We start from the raw sequence: 23,074 nt of genomic DNA on the forward strand, positions 1-23,074 counted from the left end.
TCCTCGCCTGTGGAACGGCCTTCCGGAGAGCCTCAGGGCCGCAGAGACTGTAGAGGTTTTTAAGAAGAGGCTCAAGACCCACCTTTTTAATTTAGCTTTTAGTTGATTTTAACTGCTAATTTATTCTATTAGTTTTAGTATAGGCTATTTTATGTATTTATTTTAATTTTACGCATCTTATTTTCAATTTTATGTTTTTAATTTTAGCATCTTATGATTTTAGCCCCTGTGTTTCTTGAGGGGGTCTTTTCCTCCAGGGATGCCGGTTTGGTCAGCGGTTGTTGCTGCAGTTGTTGCCCTTGCTGGGGCGGCTGGGGTCTAATTTTACAGCTTTTGGCTGTGAGGGGGACCCCGGTGTTGTCCCGGTCTGGGTGGGCACTGTGGCGATGTTCCGGTGGCCAGGCTGGCTCCTGGTATGAAAGGATTCCCAGATACTGTTTCCTCACAGCAGAGCCAAGCCATACTTGTTTGTTTGTTTGTTTGTTTATTTATTTATTTATTTATTTATTTATTTATTTATTTATTTATTCTTTTACAGTTACATAGTCATATTTCATTGTACGTGGGAGCCATGGGTCATGTGGTTTAATGGAGGGGAGTGGGAAGGGTGAAGGGTGGGTTGGGGTTTTTATTGTAATGTTGTGTGTTTACTGTTTTTAGTGTTAAAGCGCTTCGAGCTGCACAAAGTGCATGAGAAGCGCTATTTTATAAATAAAGTTTGATTTGATTTGATTTGATTTATTTAAATGTGCATTTTGAGCTTCCACGTTTAAAACTCCATACAAGTTTTTACAACCCTTGTCAGGCTCTATGTACAGAATTCACACCAGTCAGGCAGTCAGATTTGTTAGTGACGTGTAGATGGCGTCCCTTTTAATTTCATGGAAGTGCCAAACGCTTGAAATGGGATCATGGATGAGACATTAATAATTTGCGATTTGTGCCTGTCTGGAATTATATAACACCAAGTCTTTCATATATTGGAATAGAGCTGTGAAAGAAAAAGCCTGAGCAAAATTAGTGAGATTTGCACTGCTTCAACATTTCACACCAAGCCTCTTCCAACTAGTGGCGAACATGCTGTAGTAAACAGTAGAAAAAGAAAAAGAAGAATCCCCTCCCTTGATGTCCACTTTGAACACCATGGACCACCATGTTTAAGAATGTGCGTTTAGCGCATCCTTGTCTGATGTGTCCTTAGCTTTGCAGTTTAGATGTTACTTTTTCAATTTTGATCCTTATTCTGCAGTTGTTTTGAAACTTTTTGATAATAAGGTCTTTAGGATAAGGAGCCATTTGTTCTGTTCTCATGGATCATTTGTTCTCCACAATAAAGACATGTTCCATCTTTAATCAAGCTCTTCTTTGTAATCCTTTGCATATCCTGGACACACTTGTCGATATCACTCTAAAAGGCTTTAATTGAAAATGGTAAAGATGAGACATCCTGTTTCCTTTTCAGGCCTACGTGGCAGTACCTCGAGTTGTGTTGACATTTGAATTCTCTGTCAGAACTAATCCTGTGGCTCTGTTCACATGGGGTCAGAGGGAAGGATGAAGTTGCCATGGCAACCATGTTGATAGAGCAAAGGAGCTCTGGGAGAGATGAGCAAAGCGAGGCGCAGTGGCAAGTCATCAAGATCTCTCTTTTTTCCAACAAACGAAACTCTTTTTTTATTTTACCTTGATGTAGTATATTTTTCCTAGCCTAATTATACAATCATCGTTACCCTGACCATTACTTTAGTTTGACCTTGCGGACATATTTTTTGTACTCCCTGTCTTACATTAATACTAAAGTATGGGGGGAAATGTCAGAACAAAGTGCCACATTTAAAGGTCTCGGAACGTGGTTCTCACCCCCCCACCATCTTTTCCTAAATGCTCTCAAACTGGAAATAAGTGAAAAAGACTGAAAGTCACAAACCGCAAATGAAATGTTATTTTTAAACTTGCTTTGATTGCCTGATTTACAGAACAGTCCTAGTGGTCCCACAAAAACAAAGAAATCAGCAAGGCATTGTTTTTTTTTACATTGCTTGCATAAATAAACTTAGTTTTCTTAAACAGCCCAATCAGTAGACTGTTCCTGAACAGCCCGTCTTTGTGGCAATTGAGAACCGTGTGAGGCCCCAGGATGACCAGAACCTCATCTAGAGGACTGACAAATGCATGATTTCTAACACACATTACTCCTCAAATCATGGCTAATTACAGTGAAGTGAGTCAAAGGTCCTGCATTTCTGCCATGCTAACAGATGATTATTAAACAAAGTTTCAGCTTAAGAGGGGATCATCACACATCTCTGCTAAAGCTGTAATCAGCTTTCAGTAAGGTGAACCAATGGTTAAATATTCCAGGCAGTACACGATTTCAATGCTGCTTCCTCCATCATTATTCAAGGAGAGGATGGAAACAAGTCCTGATATTTAGGACTGCTGTGATGTAGGGGGTGAGGCTGCATTTTCACAGTGGATAACCAGCACTTTGATGAAAGTTGTGTTTTTTTCTTTTTTTAACATGCTCTTGTGGCATTTTTCTGTTGATGGAAAATTAATCTTAAAATTGTATTTCTTAGTATTTTCTTATTCAAATCATTGTAAATCAGGAGCAGATACAAAAACGTAGTTGGACAGAAAGACAAGCTCCTTGCTCCAGTCCATTCTGATGTGTCTACTTGTAGACGACTAGATTCATCTTTGTTTCCCTGAGCTGGAATCTGGCTCAAAACTGTCCAGCTGAATAGCACCAATGTAGCTCACCATTTTTCCTGCACTCAGTAATAGTAGGTTGGGGTGATGAGGGGGCTGTAAGATAGCGGGAGAGAGTGTAAACAGATGGATGATGAGAAATGGAGGAAGGCTTACTTCGCACCAAAGGTCCCACCTATAATTCAGTAGTGAGTTTTTGATGAACTCCTGCCGCTCTATAGAAACCTTTTAATTTTTGTTTACAAATTTTGGCTAAAAACGACATAATCATGATTAAAAGACCACTCAGAACGCTTTTAGATTAAAAGATCAACGTAAATCAAAAGATGAACGGAGTGGAACTTTAAAGCTGCTCACCATATATCTGCTTACATGCAAAAGAAATACACAAAAGCTCATGACAAATAAGTAACTTATTAAATAAAAAAGGACTTGACAAATTAATAAAATACAGATTTAATTGTAATACCAACTGTTTTCATTGTCTGTTCCTTTTTCTTAACTAAGTCAACAGAGGAAATGTGACACATTTCTCTAGCTGTGCCCACATCTCACTCTGGCTCATCTGAGACAGCTTGTGGAAAAGACTAATGGTTTTTCTAGTGAGCAAACTAAGCTCCTTCACTTCCTCCACTCATTCTCCTCTCCACAACTAAAAGGGTTCAGAGCAAGAGCCTCAAAAAGATCACAGGAGAAGTCAAGCAGAAAAGGAAGAAGGCAGAAAACCAGACCATGGGAGGGTTCTCTTGATGCCTTCATCCACTCCAAGGAGCAGAGGAAGTGTGTGTATCAAACCACACATCAAACATTTGTAACAGAAAAAGAAAGCATGTCACATCTTGAAAAAAATGTTGGATTTTTTTTTTAGAAGCTGAAAACCTGTGAAATTACATGTGGGCTTAGCTGGATAAAGCTCTGGTAGTGAATTCTTGCCTCACTTTGTAATGTAAACAGGTCATTGTGGGTTTTCATGTAACACCCCAAAAGCACACAAACCTGACCGTGTACTTAACATAAAACACGCCTTTTTTATGCCATGTGTCATAACGTGTTTGTATGTGTGCTGTGTTAAACCTTGACTTTTATTATGGCATAATCTCTGTAAGGGTTTGTTTTTCTCACTCCTGTTACTGCCATTGTCACACCAAGTCTGTGTTATTGTGCAATTGCATTTTCACAGCAAACATAGCAGATCGACCAACAGTCTTTACACTTTTGTGCACATTTTCTCTGTTGTGTCTCATGCACATGTTTGCAAAGTACTTTCATGACAGCAGCTCTTTTAATGGATTCCTTTCTATCGGTGTCAAAAAGACTTGAATTAAAGAAAGGCGTTGTAGCTGGTTTTCTTTTGTTTTAAATGGTAAATGGCGTATACTTATATAGCGCTGATTTTATGATGAGATTTGATTAAACTTTATTTCAAGCATGAATTGTAGTCAATACATTAAAAGAAACTCACATAGATTTATCAAACTCATTACAGAAATGAAAAAATGCAGAGAAAAAAAACGACACACTTAAGTCACTTTCTTAATTAAATATAGTGATCATTAACTAAAGTCAAGTAGAGCTTGATTTATGCTTGAAAAGGAGTGGGAAAAAGTGAGTTTATATAATCCCACCCCTACTGAGTTAATTAATTTCATATTTTTGCATAGTTTTTGTAATCCGGTTCTGATCAGATTGTTTCTTTTCAATTAACTTTTTTTTTTAACTTGTCCTGTCCAACAGCTGAGCAAACCGATTAGAGCTGAAGGCCTCTTGTGTTGGACATGTTTTACTTTAACAACAGGGGTTATGAATCTTCAGACAAACCAGAGGAAATAAATTATTTTGAGATCAACCAGGTCTTCAACTTTTAATAATTTTTATGTATTAACAAATGAGTTAGTTGGCTCTAAATAAGATGATCTGGGTAGATATTGAGCATGTTTGTCATCATTTGGACCCCTTTTTCTGGATTTTTGTTGTTTTATCTTGGATTAAAGCTTAGTCCTCATCCTCCTGCCTTTCACTTGTGTTCTCAGGGATTTGGATTGTAAGGAGCATCCTTCTCTTGATGCCAGTGGCCTCTATCTCCTCCTTGGTATCTCAGTGGGGCATGTGATGGCCAGCAGAACTGTTCTTTGCATTCAATGGACTTCTCTAGAAAATTGTGTGGGTACCTTCCTTCTGGCCTTTTGATGGTTCCATGCCTTCAACATCTGCTGTGTTGCCGTTAGGTGCAACAATCCTCTCAGTTCTGATCATCTTCTTTCTCTTTGTAACCACTTATAGGTAGTTGGCTACAGGGGTTGCTGGTGCCCATGTTTGTTGTCATCTTCAATCTGAGGTCAGCTGCTCTCGTGTTAAGCCTGCTTGGGCTTGTTACTAGGGCCTGAGGATATCTCCCCACTGACCTGTCACCCTTGCTCTCTCTAGCTACAATATTTGTTCAGCATCTCTTCAATCTCCTTGCGGATGCTGGATGTTTCGATGTTACTGTTTGCTCATGAAATAACCACTATCCCACTCTCTCTTCATGTGAACCAAATCACTACTATAACCCTCTTGCTGGTATAGTAGCACCCAAACACTTACAAGCAACTGTTTTGTTTCATTGGATAATTCTGACATGATACCTTTCAAAATATATTTAACGTATATGTGTGTTTATATGCGTGGTATGTATTCTATTCTTGTAAAGAAGATGGCATCATTTTCTAAGATTTTTGTTAATTTTCTTTATTTTCTAATAAGCGTATTAATTGATATATGAATTGCGTTTGATATCTCTGTGTTTTGTTTTTTGTTTTTTTTATTGCAGTATTCAACTATTGTTTTAAATGCTTGAAATCAATAAATCAAATCAAATCAATGAATCAAATAACATGGTCACTGGCTGTGGTGCTTCCTGGCTGAAGGGAATTGCTGAAGAGAAAAGCATTTTTATCTTTGGCAGCAAGTAATAACAGGATAATAAAACAGATCTTATTAAATTGGTTTTTAATAATTTAAGAAACATGACGAAGCTTTGGTTTGTTGCAACATCCCTCTATCCAAAAATGTCAAAAATGGCTAGGAAGAGAAGATCTAAGTGTTTTGAAAACAGAAGAATTGAACATCTTTCCGATCATATTCGTATAGTTTTGGATTAAGATGAAAAGATTTTAAAACATTTTTCATTTCGTTGAAATTGTACATGTTTTTTCATCATGTCAAAGAAGAGAAAAATTAAAAACAGATTTTTGGAAACTCACCACAAAACGACACAATATGGCTGCTGTCTTCATGAACAAATTTCCTGGTGACGGCTTCTTCCATAATTTGCTTAACCTGTCAAAGATACAGCATGAGCTGAATGACTAATTCATTAGTCTCCAACAATAACCACAAATGGTTTCTGAGGAGCTCAATTGGCTGAAAGGATAGGTATTAAGTTGAATTCACAAACCTGCTGTTATTGAAAAAAATAAGACTACTCCCATTTTTTATCTAATGTAGCTGCAATTATTTTTCAACAAGTCCAACAGAGAAGCTGACTGCAAAATGAAGCTGTCTGGTGACTGTGGAGACCCCCCCCCCCCCCATGCATTTGCCACAACTATGCATGGGGAACATTAGCCTCCGGAAACAGCCGTACAGATAGCTGTAATTTCCTGCTGAAATGAGTCCAGCCATAATAACAACGTTGCACTGCCAAGTTCATCATTTCAATGCACAGAACGTATTGGTTTATTCATCTCTATGACAACATGCCAGCTGACCACAATGCAATTCTGATAATCCACCGTGAACCACAACTCAATACCTTACTACCTACCTGAAACTTATCCTTATTAAAAACAAACTCATTAGGAGTTATGCACTTATAATTTAAAACTCTACTGTATGTAAACTCTATGCAAAACAAGAACAGCAAGCAAAAATGGCCAAAATACAGACGAAAACTACACTTTCAAAATAAAATAGGAAGCAAATGCAATGCAAAATGGCAAAAAAAATTAACTTCTACAATTTTCCTTATTAAATATAATATCCCACCAGTATCTCTAAGAATTAGGCACTTAATCAATATGCCGTTAGAGTTTATCCTGAATGCTGGAGCCATAATTACATTTTCAAACAGACAACTAATGCTGAATGACAGAGACAAATACATTTCCTCATACATATGCATTTATTTACAAAGGGTTGAGGTTCCCTCTGCTTTACTTTAGGTGTTTTTTTCTTCACAACCTAATTGCAATGCAACAAGTGTTGGAACCTCTTTATGCTGTTTGACCCTGGATTCTTTTGAAGAGTCTCCTTAACAATTCTCCAACAATTACCTTTGAAATATATTATATCTTTAGGGTTCTGTTCTGTCAAAATCAGTTTTCATTTTGAACATATTAGTCACAGCTTTAGATTTTTCAAAATAAACAAATGCCTAAAGGTTTGTTAGGATCCAGCAAAAAAATAAACCAAGAACATTGATTTGGAAACTGTGGCCAGCTACACACCCACCAAACCCTTCTTTCTCCAATTCGGAGCCATGCTTGGCTTCAAGAGCAGGAGATGGCTAGTGAGGTAACATAGCAGAGGGGTGAAGATGGCTCATAAAACCCTCATACAGAGATTTTAAAAGAGTGATCAACCCATTCTGTTCAAAAATGTAAGCAAGAGGCACAATCGAAAACAACTTTAGTTCTCTTTCTCAAGGTAAAATATTATTACACTTTCTCTATTATTTCTTTCAGCATATAGAATTTTAGGAGATATTTGGGATATTTGAGCAACTCAAACTCTACCCGAACATTTTCATTCTTAATCTCTTTACTGTGAGCTTTATGCCTTTTTTTATTTAATAATCACAGGGCCCCAGTTAAGGAGAATTAACCACGATGTTAATATAACCCACAATGGGATGTCCACACATGTGGACACCAAGAGTTTAATGTCCTTTGTAGATGTAAAACAGAAAAACGGCCTTTGACCGCTTCACATTTTCTTCTTCTTTGCTTTAATTTTTTTTAATCATCAAATTCCATAAAAAACAAATATAGATAAAAATGTGAGTTGTAAAGGGAATTTTTTATCTGAATACAGCATCTTGCATATCCATTTATGTTAAGTTCCAACACAGACACACATATTTTTATTTAATAGGGTCCAGATTTAGCACTGAAATAAAAGGAGCAGCAGCGTGTGAAAGATGCCAAGATGCATTAAACAGTGTCCGCCAATGAGAGTTTTTCCACCAAATGTTTTTTTGTAAATGTTTGCTTTGTAAATTTGTAAATTTGTAAAAATGTTTTCTTTTTATTGTCTGCAGTTTGAATAGACCACATCTATTTGTTATTCCTAAAGTTGATCCTTTCCTGCTAATAAAGGCTGTAACCCTTGTGCTATCCTAGGTACTTTACCATTGGGAGTGGGGTCATCTAGACCCACTAGACAGTTTTTCTTCAATGATTTGGGATCTTCACTGGTGTCCATGGATTACATGAAATTTTTCCACCTTTATCCACCTTTGTCATGGTAGGAAGAACATGTCAATGTAAGGGTGGGGGTCATCTAAGATAGCACAAGGGTTAAATGACAACTTTTTTGGTTTGAAATAAGTTATGTTAGTTGAAAACGTCACATTTACTTAGATACTAAAACATTAAATATTTTAAAAAATCAACTTTTGGAAAAGCCTCTTCATTGTTGCCACAACTGCTCTTGTAGTACCACTCTTTATGTAAAATGATGACTAGAACATATTTATAAAAGAAAATCTTATGAGCCTTTTGAGATGTTCAAAGAGGATACAGGAACATTTTCATGCAAAAAAAGGGTTTGCAATGGCAGAGTTATTGGAGTTATATATTATCAGCTGCAGATCTGATTTATGTTCAAGAGTAAGCAGTAAAATTAGAACTGCAATCAAGTTTTTATTTGACTCAAATCCACACCTGCATTAAAGACATACGGGCAGCAGAGTCAATAATGTTCTTTCCGCATCCACTGAAATGATTCATGCTGCCAACACAGCAGAGACTGTTGCAGTCTGACGAGACACTCTCCAGCCCGTCTCTGTAGATGCATTTATAAAATATTCCATTCAAAAACACAAAAATTAAAAAACACAAGAGACCAATTTCCGAAGTTTTCCTTCTGAGTGCACTTGACACACAGCTGATTGATATGCTCACTTGTGTTTCCTCGTCTCGTTCATCTGGGCTACAGAAAAACCCTCTGAGAGATTCATTTGCTGAAGTGTTTTAACAGAAGCGCCCGGCAGGTTTCTATGGAGACGTCACAAGTCTCACAGAGAATTGCTTCAACCAAAGAGATGCAGAGAAGATATTAATTCATTTCTGAAATAAACAAGAACGACTGCAGCTCCCTAACGGCACTCAACTAATGACGTCCAAAAAGAAACAGGGATGTTTGACATATTAAATATAAAATGTGTTTGCTTTCATAATCCACAAAGGTGAAATCTGTCCAGGTGTGGCCATTGAAAGTAGAAACTTGGAGGAAACCATTTAAAGGATGTGGCAGATGTTGGAGTCTTTATAAAATACTTTAACACTGCAGCAAAGCCTGATGAATCTGCTGTGACTAAGCACTGACGCTTAAAGGCAACACACATTCACTGATAAAGATCTATTAAGCACTCCAATTAGGTGGTGCGACAGGCGAGTCGAGAAGAAAAAAGCCAGAGAATCAACACTTATGCCTCACTGTTTTTTTTCATTTTATCATGATAGACTCAATGCAAAAAGACAATAAAAAAATTACCATTACTTATGCTTATGCTTATGCTTACCTAATAAACAAGTACTTGTTATATTGGCGAAAATATATTCATTAAAAATTATGAATTGAAGCAACCCTGAAGTAGGTGTTAAAATAAATCACACCACAGGCTCCTTTCAGGGCTTTCCAGCAGCATTTCATAATCAAATCTACTTCAGGAAAATGGAATTTGCATTGATGTTTACAATTTTGTTTCCATGAGCACAATAGAGAACTTTTCTCAGCTTTGTTTTATACTTTAATTCTTAGCATAACTGGAAAACAACTTAAACAATTCCCGCCACGACTGTCACACTCAAGATTAGCCCGATGACCAGTTCAATAAAGCACGGTAATCGAATAAATGTCACGTGTCAGCCATTCACACTTCATAAAAGCAATGTAACCTTTCTTAATCCTCCTAAAAAAACATCAATCAACTCCTAAAATTGTTTATCAGTTTTTCAATTAGTTTCCTCTTTCAAATTACATTCTGGTAATGAATATCCTAAATACTACATAGAGCCAAAATATAAACCATAAATAAATATATATATATATATATATATATATAGCCTCCACTTTCATATTTCAGAGCTAATTCAATCTACAATGTTTGAATATATATATATATAAATATATATATATATATATATATATATATATATATATATATATATATATATATATATATATATATATATATATATTTTTTTTTTTTTTTTTTTTTTTAGTAATCATCATGTTTGTTTGTTTGTGAAGGTGTGATCTTTCAAAAAATCAGAGCAGACAAGGACAGAGGCAAGGTTCCTGCTTTAGAGCTGAGGCAAATGTGTGTTCTCATCCAAACCAATTATGTGCCAGAAGGTAATTCTACAGTCAGAGACATGCTCCGCTCTCTGGCTAATGGCCCACATCTAGGTATGTGAGAACAGACTGATGACACAAAACCAGCTGGACAGGGAGAGCATGTAAACACACATCATGGAGATGCCATATGGTGCAGCCAACCCTGAGCATTAATACACATAAACTAATGTCAAACAGTAAAAATTAACTGTTTTTATCTAAGCTAATGACATCAAGCAGAAAAAACGTATAATTTCTTATTTAATTTGTAAATAACGCATTATTGAGGAAGCTCTGTGAGACCCATACACACTGGGAGAGAAAGGTATTTGACGATCAGCAATTCTTCAAGTTGTCCCACTTAAAAAGATGAGAGAGGTCTGTAACTTCATCTGCGAGAGACTAAATATCAGATAAGACAGTGATAGAACTCTTTGGTATAAGGGGAAACAATGCTGACCTGCACCAATGTGAAGCACGAGGGTGGAAATATCATGCTTTGGGGCTACTTTTTGGGCAAGGGGAGGACTTTTTTCTTGAGGTGGGATTCTGGGCAAAAAGCCTCTTTCATCATTGAGGGCACTGAGATTGAAACATGGCAGGATCTTCCAGCTGGACAATGACCCCAAAAACATCACCTGGGCAACGAAGTGGCTACATTTAACAGAATTTCAAGGTCCTGAAGTGGTGTAGCAAGTCGCTGGACCTCAATCTAATACAGAATCTGGAGGGGGAATTTAAAATCTGGGTTGCCCAGAGACAGCCCAAAACATCACAGCTCTTGAGAAGATCTGTATGGAAGAATGGACCAAAACAGCAGACTCACTGCAAATGTGGTGAAGACCTACATTACAAAGTACTGATGTGAACTTTTTGTTTTGAATAAATACTAAAATGTTTCTCCAAGGTATGGAACACCAGATAAGACTGCAAACAGGAAGAAGACAAACTAAACTAAAGCCCTTGTAGTTATCTTTACGGAAACACAAAGCACAACATAACTTTTGCTCTAACAAAATGAGTGCCTAGTAACTTGTCAATTTCCATGCGGGAACCTCCCAAATGGATAAATAAAGTTGTCTATCTATCTTAAGAGGGGAATATCAAATAAAAAAACAGGAACAAAATAGGCAAAAGATTTTTTTAACCTATCTAAAGAAAGGTTAAAACATTTTACAGGAAAAATTAGATGAACAAAAATCAGTTCAGTTAGAGTGAGTTTATCTTCCCCTTCAAGACTTAAACAAAACTGAACTTTAGTTGACAATAGTCAAACAGACTGGATTATGTTGGTTTTCTTTGAGAAAATACTGACTAAACAAACCGAAGGAACAAACAAAAGCTTCATGTAAATGTCACTAGTGGAAAAATAGAACAGTAACACACACCATGTATCTGTCATAGGTTATATATTATTTCTACAGATACTATTTTGTGATCAAATGGATAACTTGAACTATAAACATCTTATATACAAAGTTAGCAATCAACTTGGTTTCAAGCAGGTTTATACACCAAGGTGAAACCTTTAGTGTTGTGTTTTTCAGGCTGTGGAGGGGAGTGAATACCATCGTTTTTGCACGGCATGATGATTCTGGGTTCACTTGCTTGGGCGTCCTATGTAAAGTCTGCATGCTTTCTCCATGCCTAAGTGGTTTTTCTTCAGTACTTCCAGTTCTGATTTCCTTCTGTGATTGTACCTCTGTGACCCTCTTCCTAAGCAGACGTGTTTTAGCACAACATCAAGACAGAAGGCTTTGCACATGCCTTAATATCAGCATCTCATAAGAACGGGGTTTTCATAGGTTTCTGCATTAAGCAACAAACTGATAGAAATGAAGGTCTTATAGCAATTATATTTTGTGTCACAGTTCATATAATTTTTAAAATTATCCACATTTTTCCCTATGTTTAGTCCTAGCTGATTCCTACCAACCTTAGTTGGTTTTAGTGTTAATGCAAAACTATTTAGCTTGCATTTACTTAAGAAATGTTTGTTTACTGTTGTACCAAAGAATAGCTTTATTGTGCAGCTGATTTTATTTCTACTTAAGTGGATAAACCAGTACTTTTCCTGATTTACAAAACATGTGATTCCTATTCACTGTTTTCTTTACATAAATCCTTTGGACCCTTATTCTATTAGCGAAAAGTAAATAACACATTTCTTTTGAAACAGTTTCCTCAAAATATTTTCTTAGCACATGAATTTGCTAATTCATGTTTATTTTTGTCTGCCTGAATCCTCAATGTAATGATACTGACCCAGCGGTGAATAATTTTATCTTTTGCTTGTTTTGATGTTTTTCTTGCTTTGCTTTGTGTATTGCCTTGAGACAACCTCAACTGTGAGTTGGGGCTTTATAAATAAACCAAATTATATCACAGAAGTTTCACACAATGAATTACAAACTTTTGAAACTGTTGATCAGTTTGAGTTATTTCAATAGTAATTGGTTGGATAACCACTTTTTCCTTAGTAATATTATGATATATTACACTCTTAAAACACTTGGGTTATTTCTTCATCCGAGTTCTTGGGTTATTCAAGTTGGGAAACATTTTTGGGTTACCTTTTGGGGCGGTGCTAATTTTTGGGTTATGGTCAATTCATTTTGAACTAATTTATGCTTTTTCTGATTGTTTTTTAGGTGAATAACTGAGAAAAAACTTGGTCTCTTTTTATTGCCTCGCTGGGTTAAAAACAACCTAACTTGGATTATTTGTAACCATGGAGTTTTTAGTTTGTGTATATATTTTTGGTTGCTTTTACCTGCTTCTGACGGTATGATTGAGACTCTAATTCAGCAGAAAAAAGTATGTATTAAATAGTTGAAATAATAATTGGTTTTTGCTTTATTTGCTTATGTTAAATCAGGTTTTGCAACAATTATCTGAACTGATGTAAAGTACTTTTCTTTGCCAGAGTCCTGTTGTAAGGCTTTCTATGATCATATTTTAAAAGGTTTAGGGCCTGTAAGTGAAAAACAGCATCAGTGTTTAAATGCCAAGCAGACCAGATCATTGTTTCATCCTTAGTGTCCACCTTTGCTTTAGCCCTCTGTGTTGGTGCTGATGGATGCGACTGGACCGCTTCCATCCTTGCTTCCAATCAGCTTCATATAACTCATTACAGGCATTACAAGCCCACACATATTGTGTTCCAAAGCTGTTTGGCAGGAGCACAGTGTTTTAGCTTGCCATGAAGATTGCAAACACTGGCTATCACACTGTCTGCTTCCTTTGTGCTGCTTCTCCACCCCAGGAAGAACAGCAGAACTGCAGGGCAAGAGCTTAAACTGAGAAAATATTGTATATATTTACCAAAAAATATTTTAGACAAAAAAATAATAACTACTTTTAGTAGCTTTTCATAAATGGTGGGGCTCTCTAATTCGTTCTTTTTCTTTTCTTTTTTTTACAGAAACTGTGATAGATTTGTGGCTTTATTCTATCTTGGATAAATGTCACAATCACAAGAAGAAAGTAAACCTCTAAAAGTGAGACTCCAGTTTCAATACAGACTATCCATGCATTTTCATTGTGAACTATTCCAAGTACTCCTTTAGTCCGATATGTTTGTTTTTCCGACACGAGCTGAATACACCCACCTCCTTCTTGACGGTGCGCAGCAGCTTCTGGCGGGTTTCTGCCTCTGAAACACAGAACATCATCCAAACAAAACCTTTTTACTCTCCAATCAAATCAACCCGTTCTTCAAGAACATAAATCAGACAGTAATGATACAAATCTCTTTTTTTCCCCTCGCACCTGCCATGATTGTTGCCATGGATCCCGTCTCCAGCCTGCGCACTGCACCCCTCCCAATCGCAGAGTGCTGCCTGTAAACTGAGACGTGGCGCACGACTCCACCTCTGGAGAGCTCACGCCTCTCAAACACACCAGCAGAGCTGCTATTGGCTTGATCCACTCATCGTAAACTCACTCACAAAGGCGTCCTTAAATCTGCAATATATATACATATACATATATATTTATCAATTAAAGAAGCTACCATCAAATAAATGGTTAAAAAAAGATAGAAATGTAAAAACTGGATTTGCCTAAAATTATTTGTCAAATCAAATTAAAAAGCTTAACAAATAAAACTAATGTAAAATTCTGCACATTGTGTGAAGTATTTATCTTTTGTGTGAAAAACCTGAGGTTTGCTTCTTAAAAAAGATTTCGATTTAGTTCCATCTTGTGGTCAGTTCATGGAAGGACAAAATGTAAGCCTTTTTACGGTTTCCCACACTTGCCAGACACTCCAAAAATTTTCCTTTTTTTATAAAATAAAATCAAAAATTAAAATATCAATATGTCAACAAGAATATACTTTTAAAAAAGAAGAAAAAGTAGGATTTCGTTACAACATAGTAGTAGGTTTAGGGGTTGTCATCCGGAATTGACAAAGCCTTTTGGATAAGAGGTGAAACGTCTTCCAACTTTGAAAACCAAGTCCAGATGACAACCCCCAAACCTACTACTATGATGGAATCAAGGTGGATGAGAGAGGGTCTTCATCGACATTTCGTTACAACCTTATTTCCTGCTGACACCAATATTTTTGTCTTTCTATATTAAAAATTTGTCCAAATGGTAACATTTACTGTCTTTTATAACATAAAGATTTATCATTCAGCTCACAGGAAGCAAAGTCAGTAACCCTTTCAAGATTGGAATACATGTTACAAAAAAAAATGAAAAACGGGATTAAAAGTAAATCAATGTGCAATGGGCACACCCAACAGGTTGGAGATGAAACAGGCCAGAAGATGGCGATAAAGACGTATCCCTTATTTGCCCTAAACTGTCAGCAGAGCTTCACATTTCAGCCTTTATTGAGATGTGACAGCATGTTTCACTGGTATGTGCAGTATATGAGTGAGAACATGCCCAATAAAAACACTCAGTGAGTCAGAACAGAGTTTTTGCTTCAGTGAACTTCAGCGTGAATTCTTGGGGTCTTGAGGTCATGAGTCCAGGTCCTCCTGGGGGGACTAAACTGTCAGGTGAATCAAGTGGTGAAAAGGCAGAGTGATAACATGAGATGACAGACTGAGAAGAATGGGATTTGCCCCCCCCCCCCCCCTCCATTTGTTTTTATTTCTGTTTACCTCAACAAGCATCTTCAACTTAGCCTCTTCTCTTTTGAGATGACTCAAGCTGACTTTCGATAATTTTAGGTAATAGCTTTACTTGTTGAACACTATAGCAGGACTTCTGCCTGGCTAATCAGAAAACGTGTTCAACTGTTGGACGAAGAAGCTTCTGTGTTTGCCAAACCCTAAATTGCACTAATTAGCATCTCTGCACAGCTTCTTTACGCCATCAAACCAACATCCCTTTATGAGGAAACGTGAGAACATCTGATGGAATAAAAACTCTTAATCAGGAGGCAGGATGTCTGAATCACAGGGATATTTCCGTGGGATTTAGGTATATTTTTTAAAAGTAAAGGAAGATCTGGTTAAGCAGGACAAAAATGCAAATAAATCAACAACCATCAGAAAACAAGTGAGAAGAAGAGGCCAAAGCAGAAGCAATCAGTGTTCTAAGAAGTTTTAATTTATGGTGAAAAACAGCAAAGTCGCTTGAAATCATTCAAGATGGCAATTTTAGAATGAACAAGGCAAATGTCAGATCCATGACCCCCTGCCTGTGAGCATCTGAGCCTACCTGCACACGTCCACGTGTGATTAGACTGGATGTGCTCTGGCTGGCAGCAGATCATGTGATGGAGGCCCCTGTCAGTCTGATGTTCTTCTGCCTGTGTGTGCCAACGTAGACTGACAGGACACCCAGTTGGACATGGTCAATGCTTGCTGATTCGTTACCGTGTTTTGATGCTTTTGGCCCTCAGGGGCCTCTGAACTTGACAAAACAACACCACCTGTTTTCACCTCTATCTATCTATCTATCTATCTATCTATCTATCTATCTATCTATCTATCTATCTATCTATCTATCTATCTATCTATCTATCTATCTATCTATCTATCTGTCTGTCTGTCTGTCTGTCTGTCTGTCTGTCTGTCTGTCTGTCTGTCTGTCTGTCTGTCTGTCTGTCTGTCTGTCTGTCTGTCTGTCTGTCTGTCTGTCTGTCTGTCTGTCTGTCTGTCTGTCTGTCTGTCTGTCTGTCTGTCTGTCTGTCTGTCCGTCCGTCCGTCCGTCCGTCCGTCCGTCCGTCCGTCCGTCCGTCCGTCCGTCCGTCCGTCCGTCCGTCCGTCCGTCCGTCCGTCCGTCCGTCCGTCCGTCCGTCCGTCCGTCCGTCCGTCCGTCCGTCCGTCCGTCCGTCCGTCTGTCTGTCTATCTATCTATCCAATAGAGTTGGTGGGACTTGATTAGGGAGGTGGTAGGTGGTTTTCACTAAACCATGTCAAAGTAACAATAGATCAGAATGCCGAGACAGTTTTAGTTTTTTTTTTCTCGAGGTGGCTGTGGAGCAGATGCCTTGGTGCATTTATAACAACAAAATTAAACTTTGCACACACACACACACACACACACACACACACACACACACACACACACACAACACAACACAACCTCCCCAACATTTCGTCATTTGGGCTCAACCTGGTGGCAGTTTCATGTTCATTTCATCCAATACCATATGCTTTTGGACACAAAGCAAAGGATTACAGTTTTTTTTAGTCGCTTTAGTACAATTCTCAGATCAGAATGAAATTCCCAAAACTATTTGTTCAATCTTCACATCATGATGTCACTTGTGCACATCATATAAGCAGTTTCTCACTTCTTTGAACAAGTTGCAATTGCTTTGGTACATCCATGCAAATGATTATGTACAATTCTCTGCTCTTTGCTACATTATCAATTGTTTATGTCATGTTGATCAAAATGTATTATATAGTTCACTGTGCAATAGTCTTACTCCTCAAAACACCTAGTCATTAGTTCATCGTATAAGTCATTAACTGCAAAATGGTTGACCAAGTTGTCATAATGTGACAAACATATTTTGCTGCATTGCAAGAGAGGATATTCGCTGTAATGTGGATGAGAATTTGTGGCCTAACATTCAGGAACGACAAGAGGTGTCGGAAAACCACACCAATTCCTACTGCACTGCCTGTACTGTTGTACAGAATATTGTCCTATCTTTTTTCCCTTTGTGTTACTGTTTGCAGTGGGTTTTTTCTATTTTGGTATGACATGGTCTGTCAACAAATTACAATATGAACAATAAAAGTGTAAATGTGAATCTTGTCCAGTCTCTTGCAATCAAACAAAAAAGGTGTAACTTACATTTGACAATAATTGTCATCCAAACTTTAGCCATAGTTTACATCAGAACCTCCCTCTAAAGTACACAGTTATATTGACAACATGACTAATTAATTTGACTGTCTTGTTCGTAGACAATGACACAAGGACTTGACATTCTGATGGCACTGACATGTTCAATGACATTAAGACTTAGTTTTCAGGGATGAACTAAAGATTTTGAGCAAGTTACAGGCTTTTGCAAGAAATCCATAGTGTTTTGCTGTTTGTACAAATTGTTTTGAGAAATGCACACACATATTTGCAAACTTCAATTCTGATCTGAGAATTGCACTAAAGCGACTGAGAAAAACTGTAAGTACAAACATGATCACTTTTTAATTGCTTTTGATCACTTTTACTGTGCTTTAATCATGTCTGTCAAAATGAACTGTTTTTGTACAGGTTGAATAGTCAGTGTAACTACTAATCTTCATTTCACTGCTCGTATCATTCCACACAAACTTGTTGAACATGTTGTCAAATGTTTTGCACAGTCATTTAAAAAACATTATTATTGTGTTTCCATGTGTTGCCATAAATAACATTTATCAGCTGAACCTCATACACTAATGAAAAGGGGGGACTTGCAGTTGAAACCAATGATCAGCCTCTCCTTCACAATCATTCACTTGAACCCCCACTTTACAAGAATACATAGGATTGGCATTAGAGTAAGTGCATATTGTGTCTAAAAAACTGCAATACATGGAAGGTCAGTCTCTTCGAATAGGGGTGAGAGTGGGTGGAGGAAGGGGACAAAACTGGGGAAAAAGAGGCCAACCACATAGACAGATTGCTGATGAAATCAGAGCAACACTGGTAAATTGTGGCCTCACCTTGGTTGTGGCTGGTCAAACAGCCAAATGTTGGGAGAACCATTATCAGTTCATTTACAGTATTCAGATTTCTTTGGGAGAACAGTTGAGCAAACTGTAATTAAGGATTATTCAGTACAAAGTAATTTACTCTGTACTATCACGGACATAAAAGAGGCTTGCATTGGGACATGATCCGGTAAACCTTTACACTTAGACTTACAATTTACTACAACTGTAGCTCAGATTTTTGTGGCATGGTCTGCTGTAGTTTAATGGTAAATAAAATATTATTACATTACAGTACTGGAAGAATTTAGCATGTTTACGTTTTTCTGCACGTCTGAAAGGATTGCAAGACAACCTAGCAAGAGGTGGAAGAGGCCCCCTTTTGACTATGCAGCTAAAGCATTTATTCATAGGCTTTAGTTTTATTGAATTCTAGTTTTCAAAATGTCATACATGGCTGTCTTCACTTTACATGGCATCTGTTACAATGTAAACATGTTCAAACCTTTTGACTTGATTGAGTTGAAGATGCTGGAGCCAAAAGTTATCATTTTGATTACACTTTCATTGACATAAATACTTGACTTTGAAGATAAATTATCTATTTTAAGTAAGGGATTTGCTTTTGAAGCATGAACTACCTATTTGAGCTAATGACTTGCTTTTGTATAATTGACTTTCCCTTTTGAGAAAGTGACTCACTTTTGCTGATTATCTACCATGCTTAGCTGTTTGCACTAATTGTTTTCAGAAACGCCTTAGCTGTGCTGCAAACTGTAATACTGTTGTGAAAAAAGCACCAAAGCGACTGAGATAAACTGTAAAATCTTAGATGCAAATAGATAGTCAAACCATCTAAAAAACCAAGGCCTTAAGAACTTCTAATTGTCAAGTTTACATTTAGAGGTTTAAAAGTTTAATTAGCAAATCCCAACAGAAATGTCTTCAGTAAAACTGTAAATACGAAAATGAACTTTTTTTATACACTTTTTTTGCTAATAAAAAATGTATCATGGAAAATTGAAACATTGTTGCAAAAAGTAAAAAGTAAAAAGCAAAAGGTTTTTCTTTAAATAAATAAAAAGTTTACAAAACACAAAGACCTCATCAAAAAGCAAAGAAGGAAGATATTGAAATAAATAGGTAAGTTTAGAAAATAGTATTTTGATCATTTATAGTGTAGTTTTTTTAAAACAATTAATTACCATCCATCCATCCATCCATCTCTTTTTCCATCTTTTTTGGATTCACAACAAATTCTATACATTTTAAGAAAATATGGATATATTTTTAGATGCCTGAGATGCATTCTGTCATTTGCAGCAATGACGGGTTTTGCACTCATCTTGGGGGTGAGGGTGGGTGGTAGTGGAGGTCCTTCCATTATTTTCTATGGATTTTAACGTCAGAATAGAGTCTGTTGCTACCGTGAATTTTCCTCCCAGAAAGTTTTTTTAATCAAACAAAAAATGTGGGTTTGATGACCATTAACAACTTGAAAACGACATATCTGAAACTAACCCCTCAAGTTTTAAAAGTTCGTGCTGCTTTTCTCAATCGACACCTCTTCTGTCTGCGTGACGGGTCGTCCATCCAAGTGGCCGCTGCTGCCCCACCAACTCCTCCCACTCGGCCCTGTCATCACCACAAGAGAAAGCCTCCTCCTCTCTGAGGGACTGCTCCTCTGACTGACTTTTCACAGTCCGATGCCCCGACAGGACTCAGCAGGCATGGCAGGCAGCCTCGCGCACCAGGGCTCCCCGAACCCGGGCTACAATGCCCACAACCCAGTCACTGTGCCGGTCCCCACCCAGACTGACTCCAGGGACAAGTGGAGCAAGAAGATGGATTTTCTCTTGTCTGTCATTGGCTTTGCAGTTGACCTGGGAAATGTTTGGAGGTTTCCGTACATATGTTATCAGAATGGTGGCGGTGAGTCTGCTGGAGAAGAATGCTTTGACGGGTCAGGGGTTGTGCAACTTGATCCAGTGTGTGTGGCACTACTGGGCAAAAATGGCTAAACATTTTAAGCAACTTGAATTACGCAGAAAACGGGCAAAAAACCAGGAACTATCCATGGTGCTGAAACGCATAAAATGCGCCTGAAAAGTTTCCAGTTTTTTCTTCTTCCAGGAAACAACGTAGTCAGGGTTTCACCCTAATACATGGGTTGATAAAAAAGAAATTAACAAATATTAATAAATAAGATAATAAAAAAATCAATGAATGCTTTGTTGATTTAAGATCATTTTTTGGAAATTAATATTGTGGCATATTTCATTTTTTACTTTGATCTATTGTATACAAACGTAAGCAAATAGGAGTTTTACATTTCAAGGCAGTGCTTTAGTTTTATTACAACATTTTTCATTAACAAAAGAAGAGGATTCATATGTAAAACAAGTATGATTTTATTTTAAAAAAATGTTCAGACATTTCCAAAATGTGCAATTAATGCCTTAAAAGCCCAAGATTTGGGCCTCTTCTTAAATAATTTATTCTACTTTATTTATGTGACATTTAAAGAACGTGGTTGTTAACTTTCACTAAATAAAGTAAAAAATCTGTTTTTTATTTAAATTAAAAAATACAATATTTTTGTGTGGACATGTACATAGTATGAAATACATTTCACACAGTTTGATCAGACAGACACAATTATGATGTCTCCTTAACCTCCGCTGTTGTGCTTCTCTCGGCAGGTGCTTTCCTTATACCCTACATATTGATGGCCATCTTTGGTGGTGTGCCGCTCTTCTACATGGAACTGGCGCTGGGGCAGTTCCACAGAACTGGAGCCATATCCATATGGAAACACATCTGTCCCATTTTCAAAGGTGAGGCCAGACATCAAGCTGCACTACAGGATTTGGCATGATGTATTCTTCTGTTTATGTCTATTTTATAAATGAAGGAAATAAAGTATACATAACATATTTACATTTAAGTTCATCTTTCTCAGGGATAGGTTATGCCATTTGTATCATCGCTCTGTATGTGTCCTTCTACTACAACACCATCATCGCTTGGGCCCTTTTCTACTTCTACTCCTCATTTTCAACCATCTTGCCTTGGACAAACTGCGATAATGCTTGGAATACCCCTGACTGCACCAACTATTTTGGCATGGACAACGTCACTTGGACAAATTCCTCAAGGTCTCCAGCAGAGGAATTTTACACGTAAGTGCATGTAAGTGTGAGTAACAGAAGCCGCATATATAAATAGTTTTACAGTAATGTTGCTACAAAGATTTTTTTCCAGAAGGCTTCACCTTGTCTCCTGCCAACTTGATGATTTATGTGTTTGACTTCAACAGGAGAAACGTCCTGGAGATCCATAAGTCGTCGGGGTTGAAAAATGTGGGGGGGGTCCGCTGGCAGCTGTTGCTTTGCCTTTTTTTGATTTTCACTATAGTTTACTTCAGCCTCTGGAAGGGGGTCAAGACCTCAGGGAAGGTATCACATGGCAACAAAACATCACAGTTCATGTTTTTCTTTTCTGTTTTAATCACACATCTTTGAAATCTCTCATCTCTGTGTTTCTCACTTGGATTTATGCCTAAAAAAAAACCCAGGTTGTGTGGGTGACCGCCACCTTGCCCTACATAGTGCTTTTCATCCTTCTCATTCGAGGAGCCACTCTGCCAGGAGCCTGGAGAGGAGTGGTGTTTTATCTAAAGCCGCAGTGGGAAAAGCTGTTGGAGACTAGCGTGAGTTGTGCAAAGCTGGATAAGAAATTGTTCTCTTTTTGCAGTGTTTATTAAGTAATAAAGAATGTATAATAAATAAATACTTAAATGTATTATATAATGAATCCCAATGATCAAAGAACTACTTAAAATATCGAAATCATTGTATTATTTCTAATGTTGCGGCCAAAGCTCAGACAGAAATGATATTTAAAAAATCTAAACTTATGAATAGGACAAACTAGGATAAGAAAAAAAGGCTTAGCTTCACTTTTTAGCTTTAGCTGACAAGTAATCAAAGAACATTTTGTGTTCTGCCTTTCATTAACAATCATTTCTTCTTTCACATTTTTAAGCACTAGTACCATTTTTGAACTAATCCCCCTTTACTGGGGGGAAGGTTAATTCAAAATAAATTATTTGTTTTTTTAAATCAGCTTGCAAAACTTGAAGCAAGAAATTAAATTTTAGACAACAAAATAGACAATAATGAACCTTTTGCTTAGTATTAGAGCATCCAGGAGTCTCTCCCAAGAGAATATAACTTACTTAACTGATAAAACAAAGTTATAATAACGACTTAAAATGTTATTAAGGTTTTTTTACACGTAAAAGTCAGCCTTTTATTTTTACTGAAATTGCATCATTTTTTAGGTGCAAAAACATGATGAGCTAGATCCTGTAGGTCATGGTCCATATTACCTTTGTTGCTAAACATGTATAAAACAAAAAAATAACCTTTAACTGATCTGAACCTGATCAATAAGAATGTAAAATATCAGGAAATATTCAATATCTGCACTTTGTTTAGGTTAGTATATATGGTAAAAGAACATTTGAATGAAGAATCATTACTGAAAAAACATATAACTCATAACAGTAAAAAAAAAAAATCATTATTTTTTCAATTGTGTATATTTGATTAAAAGAAACAAAAAAATATCTGTTG

At 37.0% G+C, this 23,074-nt stretch overlaps 2 protein-coding genes across 3 annotated transcripts in view; one reads left to right on the forward strand and one right to left on the reverse strand.

Annotated features, from left to right (window-relative positions):
* The window catches only part of sgsm1 (small G protein signaling modulator 1), a 35,695-nt gene extending 21,516 nt beyond the window's left edge, over positions 1–14,179 (reverse strand). The window contains exons 1-3 of the mRNA XM_023958470.1: positions 14,086–14,179; positions 13,926–13,969; positions 5,955–6,030 (exon numbers count right to left, since the gene is read on the reverse strand). Of these exons, the coding sequence (XP_023814238.1) occupies positions 5,955–6,030; positions 13,926–13,969; positions 14,086–14,104 (139 nt within the window). The 5' untranslated portion in view covers positions 14,105–14,179. The remainder of the gene's footprint in view (positions 1–5,954; positions 6,031–13,925; positions 13,970–14,085) is intronic.
* The window catches only part of LOC101156825 (sodium-dependent serotonin transporter), a 30,928-nt gene that overhangs the window by 3,525 nt on the left and 4,329 nt on the right, over positions 1–23,074 (forward strand). The window contains exons 1-5 of one of the 2 annotated variants that reach the window (XM_004072602.4): positions 19,753–20,366; positions 21,137–21,271; positions 21,397–21,616; positions 21,754–21,892; positions 22,012–22,146. In XM_004072602.4, the coding sequence (XP_004072650.2) occupies positions 20,141–20,366; positions 21,137–21,271; positions 21,397–21,616; positions 21,754–21,892; positions 22,012–22,146 (855 nt within the window). In that variant the 5' untranslated portion in view covers positions 19,753–20,140. Of the gene's footprint in view, positions 1–19,752; positions 20,367–21,136; positions 21,272–21,396; positions 21,617–21,753; positions 21,893–22,011; positions 22,147–23,074 lie in introns of those variants that run through there. The other variant, XM_023958472.1, reaches the window with a different exon arrangement.

Source organism: Oryzias latipes, chromosome 9 (assembly GCF_002234675.1).
Source record: "Oryzias latipes chromosome 9, ASM223467v1".
Lineage (NCBI taxonomy): Eukaryota > Metazoa > Chordata > Actinopteri > Beloniformes > Adrianichthyidae > Oryzias > Oryzias latipes.